General features: G+C 37.9%; 1 protein-coding gene and 1 pseudogene across 1 annotated transcript; both read left to right on the top strand.

The window, feature by feature from the left end:
- Positions 1-814: 814 nt before the first annotated feature.
- LOC104746289 (fe(II)/2-oxoglutarate-dependent dioxygenase 4) lies at positions 815-2,629 on the top strand. Its single transcript, XM_010467735.2, has 3 exons — positions 815-1,494; positions 1,722-2,049; positions 2,152-2,629. The coding sequence occupies exons 1-3, from the start codon at positions 1,034-1,036 to the stop codon at positions 2,410-2,412; spliced, it is 1,050 nt and encodes a 349-aa protein (XP_010466037.2). The 5' UTR covers positions 815-1,033; the 3' UTR covers positions 2,413-2,629.
- An 11,994-nt stretch (positions 2,630-14,623) lies between these two features.
- On the top strand, positions 14,624-26,978 carry LOC104748310 (fe(II)/2-oxoglutarate-dependent dioxygenase 4-like; annotated as a pseudogene).
- Positions 26,979-27,583: the final 605 nt, after the last annotated feature.

The following is a 27,583-nucleotide window of genomic DNA, read 5'->3' as shown; positions in this document are numbered from 1 at the left end:
ATGATTTGATACTTTTGCAATAAAAAAATTTATTTTTAAGTCTAAGAAAGAAGGATTGACGTCGCAAGACCTTGATTTGATGTTATTTGAGTTTAAAGAAGAAGTATCGACGAAAAGCACAAATATTGTTTTTACTATACATATGTTTATATTAATTTCTCTGCAAGTAAGGATTTTGGTTTGAGAAGTAGATGGATGAAATTATCAATAATTGAGTGCATGTGTTGACTATGGTTGTTTTCATGAATTGCACAATTTTTATGAGAAAAAATTTATTTTGGTCTTGGAGTTTGATGGGTTAACAAGTTGTGTGGTAGTCTAAAAAAAGGTTTTTTTCAGTGAAAGAATGTGAAAAAGTTGACGAGGAAGAACAAGAAGAAGAGTATAACAAAGAACTGGACGGTAAAAGTAACGATGACAATTACCATAAAATTTGACAATGAAAATGACAAGAAAGAATATGAAAAATAAGAAAACATTAAATAAAAAACATGAAAACATAGGTGATAGCGATCAATGAAATATGAAAAAGAGATAAATTCATGATTATAAATTTGTTTCGTTTTTCTGGTGGCCAAAGAAATGGTTTAAGATATGTGAGGTCACCAGTTTGATCCGCCTCGCCTGAACGTTTGAGTTAGATTCATGATTTTTTTTATCAGATTTGATTTTAAAACACAGCTAATTTTTATATTTTTTAAAATTGTGTATATGAAATTTAATTTTTTCCATAATAGTAATTTAAAGTTTTCTGTAAGATAATATTTCATTACCGTCATCAATTATATATAATTTTTATCAAAATATATCAAATAAACGCGTGGGTTTAAAACCTAGTGTATGTAAAGAAACAAGCCCGAAGCTCTTTGTAAAACCCAAAGGACAACAAAACGAAGCATATTCCGATGGTAGCAAATAATATGTCAAACGGTCTATCTGTATAAATAGAACTTTCGGTTTTGCAAGTAAGAGACATCCAAACACAGCATAAAGCTCTTTTAACTTAGGCTCAAAAATTTTCTTGCTTGTAATAATGAAGGATCTTGATCCAACTTACATCCAAGCACCAGAGCATAGAAGAGATTCAAATTCCATCCCTAACCAACCCGAAGAAATACGCGTGATAGATCTCTCGCGCCTTGATGACCCCGAAGATGTCCAAAACGTTATCTCAGAGATCGGTGACGCCTGTGAGAAATGGGGATTTTTTCAGGTCATTAATCATGGTGTGCCTTTGGACGCAAGACAACGTGTGGAGAAGACTGTGAAGACGTTTTTCGATTTGCCAAGGGAAGAAAAAATAAAGGTGAAGAGAGACGAGGTGAATCAAGTAGGGTATCACGATGGTGAACACACGGCAAAAGTTAAAGATTGGAAAGAAGTGTTCGATATGTATTTCAAAAATCCAGTGGTTATTCCTTCTTCCACTGATCCTGAAGACGAAGGTATAAGGCTTGTCTACAACAAGTGGCCTCAGTTTCCTTCTGATTTAAGGTAACTTCTTTTAACCAAAATAATCACAACCTCATATTTACCTAATCAATTGGATTACAATGAATCATATCCTCCCAAGTCCCAACGCTGCATCCACCACTTTATATGATAAGCTTATAACTTACACATAGCACACACAAGATTCGATGAAATGATTTTTTTTTATTATTCAATTATGTAAACTAATTTATTTTTCTATTTTTTTGTTCTTTTTTTATTATTATTAGGGAAGCATGTGAAGAATATGCAAGACACGCTGAGAAATTAGCGTTCAAGCTCTTAGAACTAATTTCATTAAGCTTAGGCTTACCAAAAGACCGTTTTCGTGATTACTTCAAAGATCAAATGAGCTTTTTCAGGATAAATCGTTATCCACCATGTCCAAGACCTGACCTAGCTTTAGGTCTTGGTCACCACAAAGACCCAGACGTGTTAGGTTTATTGGCTCAAGATGAGGTTGGAGGATTACAAGTGCGCCGTAGATCGGACGGTGTTTGGTTTCCCATTAGACCCGTCCCTAATGCTCTTGTCATCAATTTAGGCAACTGTATGGAGGTAATTTATATCCTTGATATTATGTCATACTATACACAACATTACGAGATTCTAGCTATCATAACTAATGAGTATTACTATATAATAAAAATGATAACATAGCTATGGACGAATGATAAGTACTGGAGCGCAGAGCATAGAGTGGTGGTGAACACAACAAGAGAGAGATATTCCATACCATTCTTCTTGTTGCCTTCACACGATGTGGAAGTGAAGCCATTAGAAGAGCTTGTGAGTCCTAAAAACCCTCCAAGGTACAAAGGCTATAAATGGGGTAAATTCTACGCCAGTAGAAATAGAAGCAATTTTCAAAACCAGGATATCGAAATTCTCCAAGTCGATGACTTGAAAGTTGTGACATAATGGACTATGTGTTAATGTTTTATCGTTACCAATCATATTAATCAAATAATGTGTGTGAGTGTGGATTTGTGTTAGAACCAATAAATTGTATAACTTCTGTGTATTGGAAGTGCCAAGCTTTGTATGTGATTGAGTTTCGTTTTCCTTCTCATGTATTAGCAAAAAAAAAAAGATGTTTCATTCCTGCATAATAAACCGCTAAAAAGTTATTTTAAAAGAAGGTTTTTTCTTGTACGTTCTACGTCATAACAAGAATTAAGCAAAATTTGGATAAAACTAAATTTCTCATTAAATGTAAAATGTGTGATTACATTAGCTTATATACAAGAGTAGAATTAAGTGAAAGGAGGCTTAATCCTACATAAACTATACTACACTAAACCACTCAATTAAACCGGTTATCAATCCTAATACGTCAGTAGGAACATAAGCGAATTTGGAAAATTAGAAACCGAAAACATCTAAATCGATGACTTCAAAGTTGTAACATAATAGACACGTATTATATGTGTCGATGTTCATATCTTTTACTAATCATATTAATCAAGTAATGTGAGTGGGCCTAAATTTGTGTCAGAACCAATAAATTCGTTAAGTTTTGTGTAGTGGAAGTGGCAAGATTTTTAGGTGATTGAGTTTGTTTTTTCTTAGACCATCTCCATTAATTCCTCAATTTATTGTAAGCGTCTTAAATAAAATTTTAATTCTAATGTTATTTTATGGTATATGTTTTTAAAAGAGGTAAAAGTTTATTTTTAAATGTCTTAAATGTCTACTTGAAGACATTTTCATCTACACTAAAGAGACTCATCCTAAAATAAAGATAAAATTAATTATTAAAAAATATTAAGAAATTCAACAAATATATGGGTCTATGGAATGGAGTGGAGATATTAAAAAATGTTATACTTTCGTTTATGGCAAGAAAAAAAGAAAAAAAAAATTATATATATAGATATTTATTCGTCCATAATAGACCGCTAAAACAAACTGTTTCAATCGATTGCTAGCTACCAAAATAGTCGTGGTTGGAGATCACCAACCAAGGCAATCATCATATTCATTATATTATATTTTTATCTAAGCTAGAGAGAGAATAATAATGATTGACCGCGTCAGAATGTTTTTACAAAAACCAATTAGGTTTTACCATCTCCATTGGTATTTTTTTGAGTTTCTAAGTTTTTTTTATAATTAATTTTAATGTGATTTAATAAATACTCCCTCCGTTTCAATATATAAGATGTTTTAGTCTCTTTTCTTTGTTTCAAATTATAAAATGTCTTGTAACTTTCCATACAAATTTTAATATATATTTAATAATCTGTAATCATTATTTATGCAGTCTTCTTTATTATTGGTTGAATCTTTTTTTAATTTAAATATATATGATATTTTTTAAAAGAAAAGTAAACTATCTTAATATGTGTGCCTTACCTTAAACATCCTATATTTTGAAACGGAGGGAGTAGTATTTTTAGAGTGCTTTAAAATGAGTAAATGTCACCAAATAGACATTTAAGGGACGTTGTAAAAAAAAAGACATTTAAGGGACATTATTTTGACACTTTAAAGACAGTTACCATCAAATCATATATATGAAAAGAGGCCAATTCTCTCCATAAAATGAACACATCAGCAAAGGAGAATGTGCCACCTGTAAGCACAAAAAAAAATCCTAATCTTTTGGGCTTCTCTTAAGTTTTAGAAGATAGTGTAACTGCTCTAATAATAAAAATCAGAATTGAGGAAGATCATTATTGTAATACCAGGATATATTGACGTTTTCTCCGTTACCTACACCTCTGGAAAAAGATGGTCAGACTCTTAGAATTCACTCGATTGTCTCTCTTCAGTTTCATATTCTCTATCTTCTGCAATCTGCATCTAGACTAATTAATATGTTTGTTTCATGAAGACTCCTAGGGCAAACAGAAGCCATTCCCCGCCAAAGTCTTTGGCGGCCGCACAATATGACATTGAAATCTAGATAAAGATCGCTAAGGTATTGTACGCATTGATGATTCAGCCTCATGGGATATCCAAACAAGAAGCCGCAGGGAATGATTACAGTGGGATCGATGAAGGATATATTTTATTAGAAGATGAGGAGAGGAAACACTAAGACTGCTAAGAAGTTGATGAAGCTGATGAGTTGAGTCGACGGTCCTTCTAGAAACGCTTTAGCTTTGAGACATAGGAAAACTGAGCAAGGCTGGCTGAGAGACTGTTCAAGGATACCCTCACTACAGAAAGAGTTTTGCTCTTATCTGCTCTCAATGTCTCTTTTTTAATTGTTTTTAGGCAATATTCATTAACGAAACTAAGATTTAACCGGGTGTTGAGTAGTAATGTTGTTTTTATTTTTGTTTCGTAGGTGGAAGAATCAGCTTATTCCTGCAGGGTCTTAATTAAGATGGTAGCACAATGATTATGAAACTCATTATCCGTGGAGATGTAAAAGCCTTTGATCTGCCAAATGCATATTGTCAAGGTAAAATCCTCAGAGATGGTTCTCAATTATGTAGAACCGATTTGTAATTTTTAAGGTTTTATAAACATATCCTAGTTTTTTTATAGGTCTAGACGTAGTCTCCTCATTTGAGCTTCAATGTCGTCCTGCAACAAAACAATCATTTTCATGAAATATTATAGGTAAAATAACGGGTATATATACGACCAATAAAGAACAGATCGACTTTGATTATAACTTATACGAAGCTCTGAGATAGATAAGATAAAGAAGTTCAATCTTCTCTAATATAGGATTCTTGAAAAGAATGCTGTTTGAGAAAGGTCTACAAGCTTGGCTTGCAACTCGTGTCTAACTACTCAACCTCTAAACTTTGTCTCGTCCTAAAGTTTTTTTTTCCAGCATTAAAAAGTCTAAAAGTTTTATCAGTATTTAAAAGCAATACTCTGTTAATAGCTCTGCCAAAAGAAATGTAAAAGGTCATTTTTCCTTTTGAATACAGTCTCACATTTTATTCAGAACAAAAAAAAATGATCTTTGATTCAATAAAATCATCTTTCATTTATCAGGTAAAATATTAAAGATTTTTTAACTTTATCTTTGTTATGGCAGTTTGAAAAACTTACTGAAAATGTTTTTTCACTGGTAAGGTTTTATATCCAAGGCATCAAACGGAAAAACCCAAACAAAAATAGTACGTACACATCCTAACAGTTTAGAATTTATTGTAGGTTTATGGGCGAATAATTCCCACAAAGGGATTTCTTGACATTGTTGTGGATGGCTGTTCAATACAAATCATGAGCACAACTACTGCAAAATGCATTCAAAACTAAATTAGTTAGGGTAAATAAATCTCCAGTAAATATTCTACGTACAATATCCCAAAGAGTAAATTTTATATTATGCGATGCTTCATCATATATATGCTAAAAGTTTTCTTTTTGAGTTTGTAGTGTTTTCAGCACTATGTCAATCGTGTTCGGAACTTGGGTTAAAGGCAAACCCACTAACAAGCAGTAGCAGACTCTAAATAACAAAATACACTGATGGATGTTGCAGCAATCCTAAATAACAAAATGTTGTTGAGATCCTCTTCCCATTGCAAATAAACTAGAATCTATTTAGGATCAAAGAGTAGATGGAGTTCTCAGGAAAGAAGATGAATCTATTATTTCAAGGTTTTTTTCTTATCTATCTAAAACATTGAAAAAATAGAAGTACAAGAAGGAAACTCAAACAATGCTAATAATAAAATATAGAAGCGCTTGCACGGTTGTAGTTCTAAATTCTTACATGATGCTAAATGTAAAGGTTCATAATAACTCAAGCGAATTGTGCATTTGAGCATAGGTTGAAATCACCTCTATATACTATCATACTATAAAATACAAATAGAAAAAACCCGCAGCATAGCGCGGGTGCTCATCTAGTATTATTAAAATCTAATATGAGAAAGTTTTTCTCAACTTTTGCTAAGGAGATAACACTTGGCATGTATTATATCTGACACATGTATTCATTTGTTGTTTGAATCTAATTAACTTAAATTATTTGTAGTTTGTATTTTAGTAACTACAGGCCTACAAAACCAAAAAAAAAATTCTACATTTCCTTCTTATATAAATATTTTCAGTTTTCCGCAAAAAAAAAAAAATATATATATATATATATATATATATATATATATTCAGCAAAATATATATTTTAGATTTTTATCATTATGAAGATGCATCAAACAAATGATCGATTTATCCGCTATTCTTATAAAATGAAAATGGTTTACGATCATTTTTTGTTTTTTATTTGCTTGGGCTCTTCGTAATTTATCACTAGTCTGTTTTAAATATGAGCATGATTATGAGACCAATGACGGGGGTTCTGATTCGATAGTATTTTTTTCATAATCGATTGTATGTATTTAATTGTATTTGGATATATGTGGATTTGCTCTTTTTTATTATTATTTATACCAATTAAGTGGCTCATAAGTATCTAGTAAATAATTATATTATGTTTTTTCCTTAGTTTATCCAGTTAAAAGTTTAAAGATGTAGTTAATAAATACAAAAGATAAAACAATGAAGAAACTCCGTTAGAAATAAGGAAGTGGATTTGCTCTTTTTAGATTAATTTTCTCTTCACTACATAAGGAAGTGGATCACTTATTTGGAGACACTACTATTGGAGTTACAAAATTACGAAGAAAAAAAAAACTGAGGAAACTTAAATTAGACAGAAATTAGAGATAAATTTAAATTGCCAAAATTTCAAGAGATAGATTAAAAAATTGAAGATGTAATTTATGAGAATCTTAAAATATTATGTAATTTGAAATTAATTATTAGATTTCAAAAAATAAATTAGCAAATTGTAATGTGTGAGAATAAATTAAGGTAATCTAATTATGAAAAGGGGGAAAACAGACAAATATTAAGAGATATATTAGGAAAAAATATTGATGTGTTTTGTGGGAAACTCAAAATATATCAGAGAGAAAAACTATAGAAAATGGGGTTTTATTTGGATTATGGGGTGTTTGATTAAAGAACAATAGTGTATGTGATTTTTGTTAGAGATAATTCTCAATTGGGGAAAATGGTGTTAACATCAAAAAAGAAACCTGCATTTTTGACTTATTTGGAGGAAATAAGGAGAGTAAGAAAACGTTTTTCTTCGTATCCTATATACAGTAGTTGATTTCTAGATAAACTAATGTTAAAACAAGCACACAAACCTACTTTTTTTGTATATGTAAACAAATATATTTTCTTCAGCCTTGATGCTATGAATTAATATTAATTTTAAGTTAATCTTTTATTATTATAATATTAATTTGTGTCAAGTATTAGAAAAATATGATTTTTGGAGAGACGACACATAAATTTTAAAAACCTGCAAATATTTAAGGAAAAAGTAAGGAACATTTGAAAAAGTAAGGAATATTGCATAAGTATCGACTGTATTGAACAAGAGAAAGAAGATGGCATGTGAACAAACTTGATGTAGATTTGTGAAAATTACAAGATTGAACAAGTTGTTAGCAAAGATTTAAGACGGTAAGTCTTACTCTTACTATATCCTTTTGTTAATTTTTAATGATGATTAAAGTTGTTACATAAAAATTAAGATATTATATAAATTTTGTTTTCCTAAATTAAAGTATTAATTGTTAATTATCTATTTTTAAAAATATACCTTCTAGATAAAAATCTGAATAATACAAATGATGATAAAACACATATAACCAGATAATAACACACGCTGGTAGCGCGGAATTTTTTTTTTTTTTTGTTATTTGTTAATATTATGTTTATGTTGTATCATTCATTTACATGTTATATAATATAGTACTATATGGTGAATTTTGATTCATATTAAACTACTAATAGGTAGGCCTGGAAACTACTACCGATACCCGTATTGGACCCGTTTTTCGGTTTGTATCTGTCCCGAAAAAGGTACCCGCAACTTTAGGGTCGAGTGAAAGGTATAATAATTGTATTATCTATGAATAATGATCGAGTATCGGATATTAATTTAATTTTTGAGCGTCTCGTTACCTGTCTCATTACCCGTTTTATTACCCGACTCATAAATACACGTTAATATTTTGTAGAATAATGTTACCAGCGTGAAGAAATATTTATGTAAATTTGGATTTGTTTGTTACAAAATAATAGTAGAAAATTTAGTAATTCTATACATTTTATAAAATCATATATTTAATTTACTTAAGGTCATACTCTGATTTCGACCCGTAGTTGATACTACTATTTTGGTTTGGTGCAATATCAAATTCGTTAATTATACATTCGGTAAAGCCAAAAAAATCCAACAAAACATGTATTGACCCGTGATTTGGTATTACAAATTGATGTGATGGTGTTTAGAGATCTTAATATACCAAATTTACAAATTGAAGTTATTGGTATAACATGTTGTATATTAATTTTATAGGTGAAAATTACAATTAGGTTATGTATATTATCAATATTATACACTTAGTATTGTTTATATAGTGAATATTGTGTATAAACAATTAAGTTTTAGCCAATTAAATAGTTTGTTATTATTTCCTAAGATTTATGAAACAATAAATAGAGTTTTATTATTTTGTAAACAAATCTAAACTTTTTTTTTTGTTAGTTATTAGAATAATTAAAATATAATAGAATTTTTGTAATATGTCACATTAGAACTGGTTAATATTTTAACACCATAGCCTAAATAAGTATATAGAGATATTTTAAAAATATAAACAATGTTGTATCCTAATTTTAATATATATTTGTTATTATTAAATGATTTAGATATGTAAATATTTAATCTTAGTTTATAAATAAATTTAAGTTTTATAATTTTCTAAATAGTTTGTTATTGTTTCCTAAGATTTCTGAAACAAAAAATAGAATCTGTTCAATTGTTTTATTACATAATTTCGAAATAATTTTATTACTATTTTATTAAATAATTTCGAAATAATTTTATTAATGATTTCTTGTAATCTAATAAATTAATAATTACTATTTTTTGGATAATCATTTTCAGGTTACAATAAATTAATATTAAGATTCTGTTATTATATTTTGCATTAAAATACAGTGGCATTTTGTGTAATATTTTACATGGAGTAGGGTTATTTGTTTAAAGGGTTGTTTAAATAAGTATATAGATTAATTATGTATTAAAATTTAGAAACATCAAATAAATTTTGCATGAGATAATGAATAAGAAATAACTACTTAACTAGATAATAACCCGCGCTAGTAGCATGGAGAATTTTTTTTTATTTTGTTATTTGTTAATATTATGTTTATATTGTATCATTCATTTACATGTTATATAATATAGTACTATATGGTGAGTTTTGATTCATATTAAACTACTAATAGGTAGGCCTGGAAACTACTACCGATAGCCGTATTGGACCCGTTTTCGGTTTGTATCCATCCCAAAAAAAGGTACCCGCACTTTTAGGATCGAGTGAAGGGTATAATAATTATATTATCCATGAATAATGATCGAGTATCGGATATTAATTTAATTTTTGAGCGTCTCGTTATCCATTTTATTACCCGACTCATAAATACACGTTAATATTTTGTAGAATAATGTTACCAGTGTGAGGAAATATTTATGTAAATTTGGATTTGTTTGTTACGAAATAATAGTAGAAAATTTATTAATTCTATACATTTAAAAAAAACCATATATTTAATTTACTTAAGGTCATACTCTGATTTCGACCCGTAGTTGGTACTACTATTTTGGTTTGGTGCAATATTAAATTCGTTAATTATACATTCGGTAAAGCCAAAAAAATCCAACAAAACATGTATTGACCCGTGATTTGATATTACAAATTGATGTGATCGTGTTTAGAGATATCTTAATATACCAAATTTACAAATTGAAGTTATTGGTATAACATGTTGTATATTAATTTTATAGGTGAAAATTAAAATTAGGTTATATATATTATCAATATTATACACTTAGTATTGTTATATAGTGAATATTGTGTATAAACAATTAATTTTTAGCCAATTAAATAGTTTGTTATTATTTCCTAAGATTTATGAAACAATAAATAGAGTTTTATTATTTTGTAAACAAATCTAAACTTTTCTTTCGTTAGTTATTAGAATAATTAAAATATAATAGCATTTTCGTAATATGTCATTTCAGAACTGGTTAAATTTTTAACAACATAGCTTAAATAAGTATATAGATATATTTTAAAAATATAAACAATGTTGTATCCTAATTTTAATATATATATTTGTTATTATTAAATAATTTAGATATGTAAATATTTAATCTTAGTTTTATAAATAAATTTAAGTTTTATAATTTTCTAAATAGTTTGTTATTGTTTCCTAAGATTTCTGAAACAATAAATAGAGTCTGTTTAATTATTTTATTACATAATTTCGAAATAATTTTATTATTATTTTATTAAATAATTTCAAAATTATTTTATTAATGATTTCTTGTAATCTAATAAATTAATAGTTACTATTTTTTTGGTTAAATCATTTTCAGGTTACAACAAATTAATATTAAGATTCTGTTATTATATTTTGTATTAAAATACAGTGGCATTTTGTGTAATATTTTATATGGAGTAGGGTTATTTGTTTAAAGGGTTGCTTAAATAAATATATAGATTACTTCAACTAAAACTTTTTACTGAAATGTCCTATTTATTTTATTTTGCGTCAAAACATGAAGAACACATATTAAATATTTTTTTAAAAAAAGTTTGAACATTAAAATTTTAAAATTATATATCTAGATTTAAGATATATAAGAATTAATAAAACTATAAATGAAATATATATCGCGCATCGCGCGAGCCTACTTCTAGTTAATTATAATAAGATGCCTACTTCTAGTTAATTATAATAAGATAATCTATAGACATCACTAAAGATAACTGACGGAGATGCTTGAGTTTTATATTTTTTTCCAATAAGTTTTATCTTTTTCTTTGGGTTTTGGTTTCTACTGAGTTGTTATGAAATCATATGCATGTTAATTACATGCATAGTAATTAACATGCATAGTAACACACGTATTCCGCATCCAATTTACCATACAAACATTTTACACAAGGCTAATGTGACGATCATATATAATATATCCCACGAATCTGACCACTTGAAAACAAAAGAAAGCATTAAAAGGTAATTCTCACCTTGTTTTTTGATAAAGCCATCTACACCGGTAGATGTTAAAATTTTGTAATGAGATTATGTGTATGTTGTCTATTGATTATGTGTATGTTGTCTATTAGTCAAAACATAAACTTTGATCTTAACACAAAAGTTTGACCAAAAAAAAAAAAAAAAAGATCTTAACACAAAAGAAAGTAGGAGAGACGTCGAGAACCACGACAAACGCACGTGGCATATTATGGTTAGCTAATTTTGGTGTTTTGAGTTTTGGACCTTTTGGTGCTACGTCCCATCGATCACTCTACTTATCTTCACTCCAGTTCCACGAATTAAATAGTCTATTAGATATTCGGGACTCTTAGGTCATCCTTAACGGGATAACTTTTCCCCTGTTCTAAGCCCAATAAATAATAAAAATATGTAACAGTGGGCTTAGATCAATATTTTTGATCTTGGTTCAGAACTGATCCAAAGGCTGTTCTAATATTCTTTCTCTCTTCTGATTGGTCGAAAAAATATCGAAAGAACGAAAAAAATTCTGATTGCTCTCTTCCGTCGTATTCCGTCATAAAACGAGAGAGAGTGTGTTTGAGAGCGAATCAAGGTTCCTCCAAAGAAGATGTCTTTAATTCTTATTTTTGTTTTATGTTGCTTCGAGATTTACCAAACAATGGCTGCTGCAGATGCAAATCCCTCGTTTTTGTTTAATGGTGGGTTTGTGAAATCTCCGAGCTTTGACGAGAATATTGCTCTGTTTGGAGATTCGAAGTTTGTTGACGGCGGTCCATCGATTCAATTGACTGACTCGGTGAGTCGGAGTGAAGGAAGAGTTGTTTACAGGCAACCCATCAGACTCTTCCAAGGTAAAGAAAGAAACTTTTCCGGATCATTCTCGACTAGTTTCTCGTTTTCGATGTCTGATGAGATTGGTGCTGTCCTGGCTTTTGTAATGGTTCCAACTGGTTTGGATCTTAGGTCGTTTGGTAGAAAGGGTAATAATAACAGTAGTTCATCTGGTCTAGGGTTCTTATTGCGACACAAGGTCGAGACTGATATCTTATCAGCACTTGTGTTTTGATTCCACGAGAAAGAGATTTGTGCTTTTCTTATAGGATTAGATATCCTGGATTGGAGGAGATATAGGAACTGAACTTTGTTCTGTTTACTCGTTTGTGTTATGCAGCAACACAACACTGAGCTAGTGGTTGGTATGGTGAGGCAACAGTTTAAGAAACACATGAATGAGACAGACCCTGAGAAGATTCAGAAGCTTAAAGATGAGTGAGTTTTTTTTCTCCCCAATCTTTAGTGAATGTTATATACTGGTAGAGAACCTTGTGATTACTGATTAGATCAGTATCAGATGTCCAACTTGTTCATTGAGGCATGTATTGCAAAAAAATTCTCTGATATAACATTTGGCAGTGCTGCTCGGGGACTAATCAATCACATGTTGTTTGAGTCGGCAAAGCTGACAGGAGGCAAGGTTAGCCAGAGATCCTGATGCATTCTGGTTGCAGACTCCCATTGTTATGCTATTTCTCTCTCTGTCTGTTCAAGGCTTGTAGGCTAATAATGCAAACTAAGTTGGCTTTAATAAAAGACTTCATCGACTAGCGTCCGTGACTCAACATTGATGATTTTGGTTTGCAATCATTCTAATGATTATCTACTTCAAGGCAAATCATACAGCTTCGACCCTGGTTTAGATTAATGTTTACTTCTGCTACGTCCTCTAGGCTTGAAGATCAAAAATGTTCTCATTTACATGTACTCTTGTATCTTTGGTGACTACTTTATGTATGAAATAAAATCAGATTCTTGTAGTAAAAGTTTATAACATATGAAAGTTTACATTATTTTCACTATATATTTATTCTAAGAACATCATAATTAGTTCCCCCATTTTTTTTACCTATGATCTTAACAACTTATCTTAGATTATTTTCACTGTATATTTAATCTAAGAACACAAAAAAAAGTTCTCCCATTAAGGATGCCCTTAGATATGTACCCCCATCCCTTCGATGTGCACCCCCATCTCTTTGTTTTTTTCTGTTTAGTTTAAACTTCTTATTATCTAGGGGCTATATCTTCATTCCAGTCCCACGAATTAAGTAGTGTATTAGATATTCGGGACCCTACCTTAGATATTTACTCCCATCTCTTTGTTTTTTTTTTAATTTGTTTTTTTCCCTTAAAAATTAAATTTCTTATTATCTAGGGTCGCGTTCTTTTGTTTATATTCTTTTAACTTTAAAATAGTTAATGTGTTCTAGCTAAATTCATAAAAGAAATCGTATAAGAGTGAAACCAATCGCTTAGTTAAGGTTGTTCTGGCTATTTTGAAAATTTTATCGTACGTAAGTACGTAACCTTGCTTTGCATGTTTGAATCTATGACAAGTACAGCTATACATATATAGGGGGGGACGTGCCCTATATAAGATTTGATAATTTTGAAGTTTGTTACGTAACTAATTTGTGATGGAGATTGCCAGATTGGTTTGTTGAGTGCACCATGTTCTCTACTAACTTCTTTTTAGTTACACACTTTCTCTTTTTACTATTTTAGGTAATAAGTGATTACCATATTTGTCATTTTTTAAAAACCATTTTGTTATTGCGTAAAGGAATGACGTTAATACAAAAAAGTGAAAAACTATAATCAATGCATGATTAACACATAAAAAAAAATTCTACATTTACATGTCTTTTAGTAAATGTTCATATAATAATTTATATTAAAACTTTCTATGTTAAATATTATTATGTTTCTAGATCCCTGATTATATACCTACATGCTACGTTAGACATATATTTAAGAAACGACCCAAAGATATAGGGTTATGGGCTCTTTGTAAAAACCAAAGGACAACAAAACAAAAGAAATAAATTTATATATATTAATTATTATTATTTTACTTGAAAAATGTAGTGGTAGATAGTTAGCAACATTTATTATGGTTCTAGAGATATCCAAACACAGTATAAATGTAAAGCTCTTTCAATTAATTGGCCTCAAAAACGTTTCTTACTCGTAAGTTGTAACAATAATGGAGGAAATTGATCCAACTTACATCCAACCACCAGAGCATAGAAAAGATTCGATCCCTAACCAACCCAAAGAGATACGCGTGATCGATTGTTGATGTCGGGATCAGTCACAATTAGTATGTTTAGTTCGGTTAAAGGAGGGTCGAAGTTCTCTTTTATTATATTGGTGCCGAGACACAAAAGACGGGTTACAACACGACGTAAACGAGCTACATACGTGGACGAAGATAATAGACGAGCTGTTATCTCGTCGATTCTTCGAGCGATTGATTCTGAAACCGTTGACTTCTGCTTGGACGAGCTGGGGCTCTTGTACTTGCTGTACTACTTCTCTTGCCTTTTTTTCCCGATCCCCTTTTTCAAAGGCCGTACGCCTGTATTTATAGGGAATCGTGTCGGTACGTCCAGCAAAAGACCATAATACCCCTCCTTCCTTGAGAGGCCTATTATGGGCCTTTTGCTGGGCCAGGCCTTTTGTTGGGGTGAGATCTACCCCCAACAGTAGTCCCCCCTTCGCCTCTGGTTTGTAGTCTTCAGGCGAAGGACCGCGCGTGGGAAGACGAAAGGTCGCTTCTTTGATTAGGCAAACGAAAGGTCGCGCGTGAAGGAATGGTTTATTGGGTCAAATCACCGTATGCGGCGCTTTGACGCGCGTGAAGTCCGGAAGTTGTATCGTCATTGGGCGCGTGCTGTAATGATTACATTCCCTGATTCTCCTTTCTTCTCCTATAAATACCTTCCTTCCGCTTCTCTCATTCTCATCTTCTCGAGTTCGTTGGTGCTTTCATCGCTCAGGTATTCTCTCTTCTCCTCATCTCGTCATTATTTTGCTCTTGTGTGTCGCGCCCTTCGTTATGAATTCCCCTCGACCCTCGTTGCCAAACCCTTCTGCCGGGAGTCTCCTTCGACCAGCTACGACTTCCGAATCTGGCGACTCCACTAGATCCGTTCGTCGGCGGACTCGTTCGCTGAGTTCTTCTGATTGGTCTTCGACGAATTCAGACATGGCTCGATTCGAAGAGATTAGGCGTCGTCTTGCTCCTGGGTCAGCAGTCCCTAGTTCGTCGGGGCTCCCTTGCAAGATTCCCTCCTTGATCGACGAGCCATTAATCGATGACCCGTCTTTTTCTAATTTGGATGACGTCTCTTTGCCCACAGTAAATCTTTTCAATCACATGCCTCCGTCGTCGTTGAAAATTGACGCGGCAATTTACGCGGTTCGTATCGGGAAGCTAAACACTAACCCGAAGATTTTGATTCCGGCTTCATTTCAGCGTCCATGGGATGCTCCTTCCGGCTTTATTTGTCTCTTGGAAAAATACTTCGCCGAGTGCGGACTTACTTTCCCTCTTCCGTCCTTTTTGATGACGTATTTTGCTCGTCGAAAGGCGGCTATTTCTCAATTCGCCCCGGCGACCTTCCGATACGCCATCGGTCTTTCGATCATGGCCGAGGCTGCGGGGGTCACGCTCAGTTGTGATCACTTGGAGGAGCTGACGTGTCTGAATCCGTCGAATCGGAATAAAACTCCCGGGCTTTATTATCTGGCGTCGGCAAAGAAGACGACGCTCGTCGAGGGTGCCAAGGGCAAAACATATAATTGGAAAGGCTCGTACTTCTATCTAGAAGTTGTCGTGGGGGTTATGGAGGATCCTTCCATCCCTTGGTTTTCTGGGTGGAACCCTTCACCCGGTAGCCGACCTTTCCTGCCTAATTATCTTTTGTTTGCGGTGTCCTCTAGTTTTGCTTAACACCTTTCTCTTCTTTTTTTTTTTAGTTGTTGTTCCATGGTGTTTGCTTCCATACCCTTCTTCGTTTCAAGCCGAGATAGACGCGATTAGGCTCCACTGTCCTTACGTTTGGCCGGGCACTGAAGGTAGGAGAGATCGTTCGAGAAGGCCAATTTCTAGCCGAAGACAAAGAGGTACTCTTTTAAATCCGTATGTATACGTATACATGCTTCGAGCTTTGTTCTGACGCCGTCTCTTCCTTTTTTTTTTAGCCGAGATTATGGGAAAGTTGAACTTGAACGTCCCTAATGCATCCGCTCGCTACCGCCGAGCTCCAGAGCCGTTGCCTCGTTCCGCTCCCCGTCAGGATGCTCGTCCGGGTGCCAATCCCCCAAGCTCTGGTTCGTCAAAAAGGGTTCCTCCTTCCCCTCGTCAAGTTGTGGACGACCCTTCGAGGACGCGTCCAAGATCCCTTCCACCGAATCGCCACATTGGTCCTGAGGAGACACTTCCAAGGAGGAAGGTGGACGAGACTCCTGGTCGCATCGCCGAGGTGCCGAAAAATTCGCAGAAAAGGAAGGATGGCCCTGAACAAGAGCAGTCTGCCCCACCAAAGAAGTCTAAGTCGACCGACTTTAGCTGGAACTTTAGCTGGAATCCACTTTGGTGAAGGTCGTCTTCCTGCTGTTGAGAAGATGAAAGAGGCCGACGCGGTTGCCGACGTTGCTCAAGCGTCCTTTGAGGTTTGTCGGTTAAACCAACTTGCTTTTTAAATCTTCCTTTATTTATTTCATCTCTTTTTATGGTTTTCATTCCCTTTCTTTTTTGATAGTTTATTGCACGTATCAATCGTATGGCTTCTCGCTATGAGCGTCGTGTTCGGAACTTGGAAGGTGAGCGTTCTGGGGCGTCGAGTGAGAGGATCAAGCGCCTCGAGGCGCAATTGGGGGAGGCGGTGCGGTCCAACCAGAGACTTAGTGACCTTGTGGCCAAACTCGAACATCACCGGAACGGGCTGATCACAGAGCGAGACTCTCTTACGATGAAGCTTGAGGAGTCTGAAGTTGCCTGTAACGGTCTGAAGCTCACCCTTAACTCGGAGACGAGGAGGCTTAGGGATCGGCGTGACGAGTATGGGCACCACGAGCGAATCAATGCTTTTCACGAGGTGGCTGGTCGCGTGCAGAGGCTCTTATCGAAGCACAAAAGCTACGCCGAAGCGGTTGAAGCGTCGCGGGAGAAGTTCCTTGAATATAACCAAGCCGTTGGGAAAGTCCTGATGCTCGAAACGCTCGTCGCCGAGGGTCAGATTTCCTTACTCGATGAGGGGATTAAGGACCAAGTTATGGCCGTGATGAACCAACTGAAGGGCGAGGTTGAAAAGTTGGATCTGCCGGATATTACCGAAGCTGACTTCGACATGTCTCAGATTTTTGCCGGGCCTCTTCCCCCAATTCCGACTTGGATCGCTTCCCCAATCAGCGGGAATACCGAGGTTTGTAATGACGAGGAGGGGGACGACGGGTCGGAGAGTGGGGAGATTAGGGGTGAAGCACTGGACGAGCAGGAGAAGGTCGACGATCGTCCTTCTGATGGAGCTGAGGTGCAAGTCAACGACCACCCTTCTGATGGAGTCGAGGAGCAAGTTACGGATCGTCCTGCCGAAGGATTACCATGTCCGTCAACTCCCGGGCACGAGTCTCCGGTTGCTGGCTTAGTCTCGTGATTCTTCTGTTGTCGCCGTGTTGAGGGGTCGGCTCCCTCGTACTACCTTTTGTTTGCCGTATTTTTGGGGTTGGCTCCCACGTACTTTTATGCGCCGTGTTTAGGGTCGGCTCCCTTGAAAAACTCACGCTCATCCTTGGGGCATTTATTGATGGTTTCATTTAATGCCCCTTGTTTTAAACGCTGCTTATCGGTCATTGAATGCCTTCTCTGTTTTTTCTTAAAAACTTGCGTCTGTTCATTAAATGTCTCTTTTTTGGAACTTGCGCCTGTTGGGACTCGTGTTTTTCGTTCTATAAATATTTTCTGCTTCTTGCTCCAGTTTTGTCTTCTTGGTGAGTGTTTTGCTTTTGTAGGGAAGAGAAAGTCATGCCACTGCCAGTGACAACTAGAGCGGCGTGGTTGCGCAGGGCGCAGGAACAGCTCGGTGTTAGGTCCGACGAGGTTATACAGTCGGAACTCAACTACTATAACGCTCGCATCCAGCAGCTAAGAGCTTACATCATCGCTACCCGTCATTCGTTCGAACGTTATTACGACTTCTGTCGTGTGGGCGGGACAGTGGAATGCCTTGAAGCGCTGATTGACGAAAGGTTTTTCGTCCCAAAGTGGAGATGGTATCGGTTGCTGGAATAGCGTACCCGGCATGAAGACTTTTTTGCAGAAGTGGTGATTCCTACACTCGAGCAGGGCGACCTTGATTCCCTTGGTCGAAGGCCATTTGAAGAACGGGAGGAGATCGAGGCCTGCCGAGCTCGTATCGACGTGCTTTGTCGTTACATCACGCAGCTGGAGAGCACAAGTCACTACTTTAGTGCCTACCTCGAGGATATGATTGGACGAGGCGCGACTGTTCCTATGGACCTGTTGAAAGATGTAAAGGAATCGTGCCGTCATTGGCAGACCGTAATTGGCGGTCTGGAGTTTAATGAGCCTTCCAACGCCGATCTCGGAGTTGAATGACTCATTTTTCCCTTCTTTTTGTTTTGTTTTTATGTGCCGTAATAGGGTCGGCACACGCATCAGACTGTTGTACTTCCCCTCATTGAATAATATAAATTTTTCTTTTTAGAGTTGAAGTGCTATTTTTTTTTTTTTTTTTTTTTTGAAAGTGCGACTCGTGGTGGTCGGCTTATCTCTTTTATGCGAGTTATCACTCGGCTTTAACTAGGTACGGCTCAGGACAGTCGATTTACCCGTTTGTGCGAGTTGGACTCGGCTTTATATAACCAGGGACGACTGTTAATAGTCGGCTTACCCTTTTGTGCGAGTTGCGACTCGGCTTAAAATAATACGTCGGAACGTCGGGTCATTACCGGGCCAGGATAACGACTAATATAACTTGCAAACGACGACTCATTTTTATGAGAAAGAAATTTTATATTATTGGCGGTTGTGTCTCGTAAAACGGGACTGCCTACGTACCCTCCGATCAAGAGGGATCAAGCCGATCGTAGTTCACATTTACATGCTTATTCAAATTATAGAAAGGGCAAGCTGGATGTAGCCGAGCTTGTTGTTTTTCTTTTTTTTTTAGTAGTAGTAGCGCTTGAGATGCATCGAATTCCAAGACCTCGGCACTGGTTCGCCGTCCATTGTTAAGAGTTCGTATACGCCGGGATGGACGACCTTGGATACTAGATATGGACCTTCCCAATTGGCCCCCATTTTTCCGGCGTCCGGTTCGGCAGTATTTTCAAAAACTTTACGGAGGACGAGATCCCCTTCGTCGAAATGCCGATTATGGACTTTCTTGTTGTAATACTTGGCTGCGGCGAGTTGATAATTCTGAATTCGTAGGAGTGCCTTGTCTCGTTCTTCCTCCAACTCGTCGAGTCTATCTATGAGCATCTCACTGTTTAGCGCGGTGTTTTGAATGAGCATCGTTCGTCGGAGGCTCGAACTGCCGATCTCAGCTGGTGCCATTGCTTCCATCCCGTAGGCTAAGGAGAATGGGGTTTGGTTAGTGGACGTCCTTGGGGTTGTTCGGTAGGATCAAAGTACTCCGTCGAGCTCGTCGGCCCAGGCACCCTTCTTGGCGTCTAGCCTTTTCTTAAGGCCATCGAGTATGGTTTTGTTGGTAGCTTTGGCCTGGCCGTTTCCTTGTGGATACCTCGACGTCGACTTGCTTAGTCTGATTCGCCATCTTGCACAAAAATTTTCGAATTGCAGGGAGATGAACTGCGATCCGTTGTCAGTGACTATTTCATACGGGAGACCGTGGCGACAAATTATGTATTTCCAGATGAAGAGTTCGACGTCTCTGGCTTTGATATTTGCGTAAGACTCGGCCTCGACCCATTTGGTGAAATAATCAGTGAGGACGAGTATATATCGCTTTTGTCTGGAAGTTGGCAGTGGGCCAATAATGTCCATCGCCCAGTGCATGAAGGGGTAAGGAGCTACTCTGGCTCGTAGGAGTTCAGTCGGCTGATGAATAATGGGGGCGTGTCGCTGGCATTTTTCACACTTGGCGACGAACTTTTCGCAATCAGATATCATCGTTGGCCAATAATGACCGTGCTTCTTGATTCATAGTGCTAAGGCTTGGCCACCTGAGTGATTTCCTCCAGCTCCTTCGTGAGTCTTCAACATAACGCGCTCAGTGTCGTTGCCATGTATGCAAAGCCGAAGGGCTCCTGCCGCCGTCCATCGACACAAATGATCTTTCATTAAGATGTAGCGAGCAGCCTTGGCTTTTAATCTCCGCCTTGCCCATTTGTCTGTTGGCACGTCGCCATCGGCTAGATATGCACGGATTTCGACTCGCCAATCTGTTGCGTCGGTGTCAGATGCTGGTTCGCATCCTCGGCGTGACCTCATCGTTCGATAAGTGGTCCTGATTTCGTTGGGCTGGTGGAGTGTGAGGCAGGTCTCGGCGTGTGTTTCACTTATGCTCGGCGTATCGATGCTTTCTACCAGGATGATTCGTCGAAGATCGAGATCCGACGTCGAAGCGAGTGCTGCTAAAGCATCGGCCGGAGCAGTGTCTCCTTTGGGGATTTTGATGAGCTCGAACTCGTCAAAGCGTTTTGACAAAATCCTAACGACGTCAAGGTAGGCGGCCATAGGTTCGCTTTTGGTGTCGTATTCGCCGCTGAACTGGTTGACGACGAGCTGAGAGTCACAAAAAGCTCGTATTCGCTTGATCTGCATTCCGTTGGCGAGCTTAAGCCCGGCGATGAGTGCTTCATACTCGGCGACGTTGTTGGTTGCTTGGAATCGGAGACGGAAGGATTGTTCCAAAATTTTTCCGGTTGGCGAAGTTAGTCGAATCCCTATTCCTGACCCAAGATGAGAGGATGCTCCGTCCACATGCAGGGTCCACCGGTCATCTGACGGGTCAGTGGGTGTTGGTTCGGCTTCCCCAAATGGTAGCTCGATCAAAAAGTCGGCGAGTACTTGGGACTTTGCAGCCGGACGAGTTCGATACTCGATGTCGTACTCGCTAAGTTTGATTGCCCATTTCGTCAGTCGACCAGATTGGTTCGGGCTATGCAGTATAGACCGTAAAGGTTGGTTGGACAAGACAGCGACAGTGTGTGACTGGAAATACGGTCGGAGCTTTCTTGCGGACGTAACGACTGCCAGGGCAACCTTCTCGACTGTCGGGTAGCAAGTTTCCGCGTCGTCGAGTGATTTGCTTATATAAAAGATGGGTCGTTGCTCTCCCCGATCGTCCTTAACGAGTACACCGCTGACGGTCGACTCTGAGACCGCAATATAAAGAAATAAGATTTCGCCGAGCTCCGGCTTTGCTAAGATTGGTGGGGTCGATAAATAGTTCTTTAGCTCGTTGAACGCGCTGTGACAGGCTTCGGTCCACTCGAACTTGCCCTTTGTTTTGAGAATCTGGTAAAATGGTAGACACTTGTCGGTTGATCTGGATATAAAACGATTTAGAGCAGCGATCCGTCCAGTTAGTCGTTGCACTTCTCTAGCATTCTTTGGTAGTGGCAAATCGATGATTGCCTTGATTTGCTTTGGGTTTGCCTCGATGCCTCGTCTGGTTACCAGGTACCCAAGGAATTCGCCGGACTTAACTGCAAACGTGCATTTGGCCGGATTCAGCTTCATCCCATATTTGTTTAGGGTATCAAAACACTGTCGCAGATGAGTGATATGATCCTTTGCGAGTTGTGATTTGACGAGCATGTCATCAATATAGACTTCCATTGTCCGGCCAAGTTGTTCGGCGAACATTTTTCAGGCCGAAAGGCATAACCTTATAACAATAGGTCCCTCTATCTGGTCGTCCTTATGCATTAGAATCTGGTTGTAACCAGAGAAGGCGTCCATAAAGGTTAACAGCTCGTTGCATGCGGTTGCTTCGACAAGTTGATCAATCCGTGACAATGGGAAGCTATCCTTCGGGCAAGCCTTATTAAGATCGGTAAAATCTACGCAGACTCGCCACTTTCCGTTCTTCTTTTTGACGACCACCGGGTTAGCTAACCACTCAGGATACTTTACTTCTACGATTGACCCGGCGCCAAGGAGTTTGTCAACTTCGTCGTTCACTGCTTGTGATCGTTCGGGACCTAGCTTGCGCCGTTTCTGCTTGACCGGCTTATGTGTTGGGTCGGCATTGAGTTCGTGGGTCGTGACGCTTGGGTCGATCCCCTTCATGTTAGTCACGCTCCATGCGAATGTCGAGATGGTTGTTTTGAGGAAAAGTATCAACTCGCTTTGCATGGCGGCTGTTATCTCTGTGCCGATATTCACACATCGTTTTTTGTCGTTCTCGTCGAGGCTCACCTCCTCGACCGCGGCAATGCCTTGCTGGACAGCAGTTGGCTTCCCGTCTGTCGGCGACGTGCTATCGTCGCCGACCCGCTGCTTTGATTGCTATAATTTCTTTCTGGTGCGAATTTTATGCTCGATCAGGAAGCAGGCCCGAGCGGTTTGCTGATTGCCACGTAGTGTGTATACTCCTTTTGAAGTTGGGAACTTAACACACTGATGATACGTCGACAGGACGGCTTTCATCTTGTGAAGCCATGGAGTGCCAAGGATAACGTTGTAGATCGTCGGCTTGTCAATAACCGCGAACCGAAAGTATCTGGCTATCCCCCCGACGAAGATTGGTAAGATGATGGTGCCAACGGACATAAGGTGATCGCCATCGAAGCCCGTCAGAGAATGACATTCTGGCATAATGTCGCTTTCACCGACTTCTATTTTTGCCAAGACGTCTCTGAAGATGACATTGACCGAGCTTCCGGTGTCGATCAATATTCTTGTCACCTCGCTTTCACCGATCAAGAGCTCGACGACCAACGGATCGTTATGCGGCAAGTCCAAACCTTCTAGATCTTTTCCGTCAAAAGTGATTGGCATGCTTTTAGCCTCGAACCTTGACGGCCAAGATTTCGTCATTTCGGCCTTCTTGGTATAATCTCTGATCGCTCTGACCGAATCGTTGCATCCGGCTAGTCCGCCCATTATCATGGTGATCCGTCTTATCGTTGGAGGGCGTTGGTCGGGCTTGCGATCTGTATGCGGTCGTTTTTCGTGACCGCTGTCTTCGCATCGGTCGGGGAGTAGATTTTGAATTTCCATCTCGTCTTTGCTTTGATCGGCAAGTATCTTGGAATCTTTGACATATTTTCGAGCGATAGTTTCAGCGCGCTTGGCATCGCTTCGTCCAGGTCGGACCGTCTTGCTTCTATCGGGCTCGACGACTATCGTCCCTTTCTTGTATCGCTCCATTAAGACCTTCTGGAGGTAATGACATTCGTCAGTCGTATGGGTGGTACTTTGATGGTAGTCGCAATATGGGGTTGCACTATTTTCACCTCCCTCCTTCCGGATATACTTGTTTTCGCCGATTGCAAAGGTTCGACGAGTTCGATCTTGGTTTTTGGTGAAATGTTGTCGAGGTTCGATGTAATCGACCTTTGGAGCTGCGGCTACAGGCTGTTTGGTTATCGCACTTGCCTCTGAAGAATGCTTCTTGGCGTTGATAGCCTTCTCCTCCTCGAGTCCAATGTGTTTCGCAGCTCGGAGCAATGCCTCGGCTACAGTGTCGACGTGCGTTAAAGATAGTTCTTCCTTGAATCGAGATTCATACCAGAGCGCGTTTCAAAGTGCGACGATTGCGGCAGATCCGGAATTGAAATATTGACGTAGATCTCCTTGAATCGTCCGATAAAGGACCGAAGCGATTCGCCCTTATACTGAGTTAAGGCATACAAGTCAGCGTGGGAATTCTTGTCCTCAATCAAAACAGAAAACTGCTTCAAAAACTCAGTTATCAGCTCCCTAATACTATCGATGGATCTAGGTATGAGTCTCGAGAACCAGCTCAAGGCGGTTCTCGTTAGATGCTCGGCGAAAACTTGACAAGCTCCAGCGTCGTATTCCGCCGGGCTGAATTGTAAAGGGCCGAGGGCTACGTCGAAGGTGAGCAAGAAATCTCGCGGGTCGACCGTTCCGTCATAGTGACCCAACCTTGGCTTGACTGCCCGTTTGACCGCTATTATAGCGAGTCTTCGAGAGAATGGAGTTTGCTGTGTTGCTTCGAGCATAAGTCCGACTTCGGGTGCCTTATCTATTGCTTTCTGGATCATCGCTGCCATTTCTTTCATTTGCTCTTTAATTTCTTTTAGCTCGGCGTCCTTCCTTAGATCTGTCACTTCGTTATTTCGCTCGGTAAGGCGTTGGGCAGGGTTACGTTCTAATCCGCTGGTTTGCACATATGACCCTGGCGTTGTTCTTGCCGAGGTGAAGTTCATTGGGTTGAGCCGAGCGTTGTGGAGATGATTGATTTCATCTTGCGAGTTAAACTGTGCCGCGGTGAGTGCATCCAACCGGCTGTTAGTTCTCTCTTCTTGCTGGTCGAGGCGTGTTAGGATTCCGCGGAACAGCTCGTCTATGCTGGAGACGGGCTGATTGCCGAGCAACGTAAGTTGCGTTGGGGCCTGTGCTGGTTCTGCGGTCGCAGGGGTCGCCAGGTTTGTTGATATGACGAAAGTCTCTGGGCTTTCCACCGTGACGACCTTCCTTGGAGCATCCGGTGTGGGGAGGACTGTCTGCTCCGTTTGCTCCGTTGCCAGGGTAGTCGTTCCCCCCGACGAGCTTGCTTCTTTGCTTCTTTCCTTGTCAATTACTGTCATCTCGTCTAGTCTGTGTAGGTCCGTTCTTCAATTCTTTAGAAAAATTCGACTTGGCCACCCCTTCCTGGCGCGCCAAATTGTCGATGTCGGGATCAGTCACAATTAGTATGTTTAGTTCGGTCAAAGGAGGGTCGAAGTTCTCTTTTATTATATTGGTGCCGAGACACAAAAGACGGGTTACAACACGACGTAAACGAGCTACAAACGTGGACGAGGATAATAGACGAGCTGTTATCTCGTCGATTCTTCGAGCGATTGATTCTAAAACCGTTGACTTCTGCTTGGACGAGCTGGGGCTCTTGTACTTGCTGTACTACTTCTCTTGCCTTTTTTCCCGATCCCCTTTTTTCAAAGGCCGTACGCCTGCATTTATAGGGAATCGTGTCGGTTCGTCCAGCAAAAGACCATAATACTCCTCCTTCCTTGAGAGGCCTATTTTGGGCCTTTTACTGGGGCAGGCCTTTTGTTGGGGTGGGATCTACCCCCAACATCGATCTCTCGCGCCTCGACGACCCGAAGATGTCCAAAACGTTATCTCAGAGATTGGTGACGCCTGTGAGAAATGGGGATTCTTTCAGGTGATCAATCATGGTGTGCCTTGCGACACAAGAAACCGTGTGGAGAAGACTGCAAGGATGTTTTTCAATTTGCCAATGGAAGAGAAGCTGAAGGTGAAGAGAGACGAGGTGAATCAAGTAGGGTATCACGATGGAGAGCACACGATAAACATTAAAGACTGGAAAGAAGTGTTCGATATTAATATCAAAGATCCAACGGTTATTCATTCTTCCACTGATCCTGGAGATGAAGGTTTAAGGCTTGTTTACAACAAGTGGCCTCAATATCCTTCTGATTTCAGGTAATTTCTTTTAATTAGGTACATTAACTTGTGTTTATGAGAAACAACGAAGCGGATCCGGTTTAAATGATTTATTGTGTTGTCTACTAGATAAGCTAATTTATTTTCCTTATTTTATTTGTTCTATTTTATTATTAGGGAAGCATGTAAAGAATATGCAAGACACGTTGAGAAGTTAGCGTTCAAGCTTATAGAACTCATATCATTAAGCTTAGGCTTACGAAAAGAGCGTTTTCATGATTACTTCAAAGAACAAATGAGCTTTTTAAGGATAAATCGTTATCCACCATGTCCAAGACCTGACCTAGCTTTAGGTGTTGGTCAACACACAGACGTCGTCGTTCTAACTGTATTGGCTCAAGATGAAGTTGGAGGATTACAAGTAAGTCGTAGATCAGACGGTGTTTGGTTTCCGGTTAGACCCGTCCCTAATGCTCTTGTCATCAATATAGGAAACTGTATAGAGGTAATTAATATCCTTGAAATTATGTCATATTATATACACAACGTTAAAAGATTCTAGAGCTATCATAGTTAATTAATTATTGAGTATAGTGTATTACTACTATATAATTAATAAAAATTATAATGCAGATATGGACGAATGATAAGTATTGGAGCGCAGAGCATAGAGTGGTGGTGAACACAACAAGAGAAAGATACTCAATACCATTCTTCTTGTTGCCTTCACACGATGTTGAAGTGAAGCCATTAGAAGAGCTTGTGAGTCCTGAAAGCCCACCAAGGTACAAAGGCTATAAATGGGGTAAGTTCTACGCCAGTAGGAACAGAAGCAATTTTCAAAAACTCGATATCAAAACCATCCAAGTCGATGATTTGAAAGTTGTGACATAATCGACAATGTGTCAATGCTTTATCGTTACCAATCATATTAATCAAATAATGTGTGTGAGTGTGGATTTGTGTCAGAACCAATAAAGTGTATAACTTCTGTGTATTGGAAGTGCCAAGATTTGTATGTGGTTGAGTTTCGTTTTCCTTCTCATGTATTGGCAAAAAAGAAAAATAAAAAGATGATTATTTTTATTGATTGCGCTAGCTAGCAAAATGATCGTGGTCGTCAGAGTCTCAGAGATCATCAATCAAATCCATTGCGTTTGTTTTGAAGAGTAATGGCTGACCGCAATTAAAAAGTGTTTACAAGTTGATTTACGTTTTACAATGGCTAGAAAAAAATTAAAATTTCTATATTTGATTTACGTTTTCCAATTTCGACTCATAAGACTGCGTCCAGATTCATATTTAAAATGTCCAGTGGTCCTCCTCGCTTGACCACTTAACTATCGTTGCAAATTGTAGTTCCCTGTGTTCTAATTATAGTTATTGTTATACATACTCAGTTTCAATATCTATTTCTTGATTAGTTGATCATACTTCTGTTTTAATAAAATACAACATTATACCAAAAACTACTTTATTAATTTTAAGAATTTCTTAGCTGAATTTCCCTACAAAACCCTTACAAATTATTTGCATCAAAATCACTTATCTTGAAAAAATTACTTT

The sequence above is a fragment of the Camelina sativa genome, chromosome 15, assembly GCF_030686135.1.
Source record: "Camelina sativa cultivar CO46 ecotype springtype chromosome 15, ASM3068613v1".
NCBI lineage: Eukaryota > Viridiplantae > Streptophyta > Magnoliopsida > Brassicales > Brassicaceae > Camelina > Camelina sativa.
Note: the sequence above shows the minus strand (reverse complement) of the source record. Positions and strands in the feature narration are given on the sequence as shown.

Coding starts and splice junctions, on each gene's coding strand:
- LOC104746289 (XM_010467735.2), top strand. CDS start 1,034: ATGAAGGATCTTGATCCAACTTACATCCAAGCACCAGAGCATAGAAGA. Junction 1,495..1,721: donor CAGTTTCCTTCTGATTTAAG/GTAACTTCTTTT, acceptor TATTATTATTAG/GGAAGCATGTGAAGAATATG. Junction 2,050..2,151: donor ATTTAGGCAACTGTATGGAG/GTAATTTATATC, acceptor ATGATAACATAG/CTATGGACGAATGATAAGTA.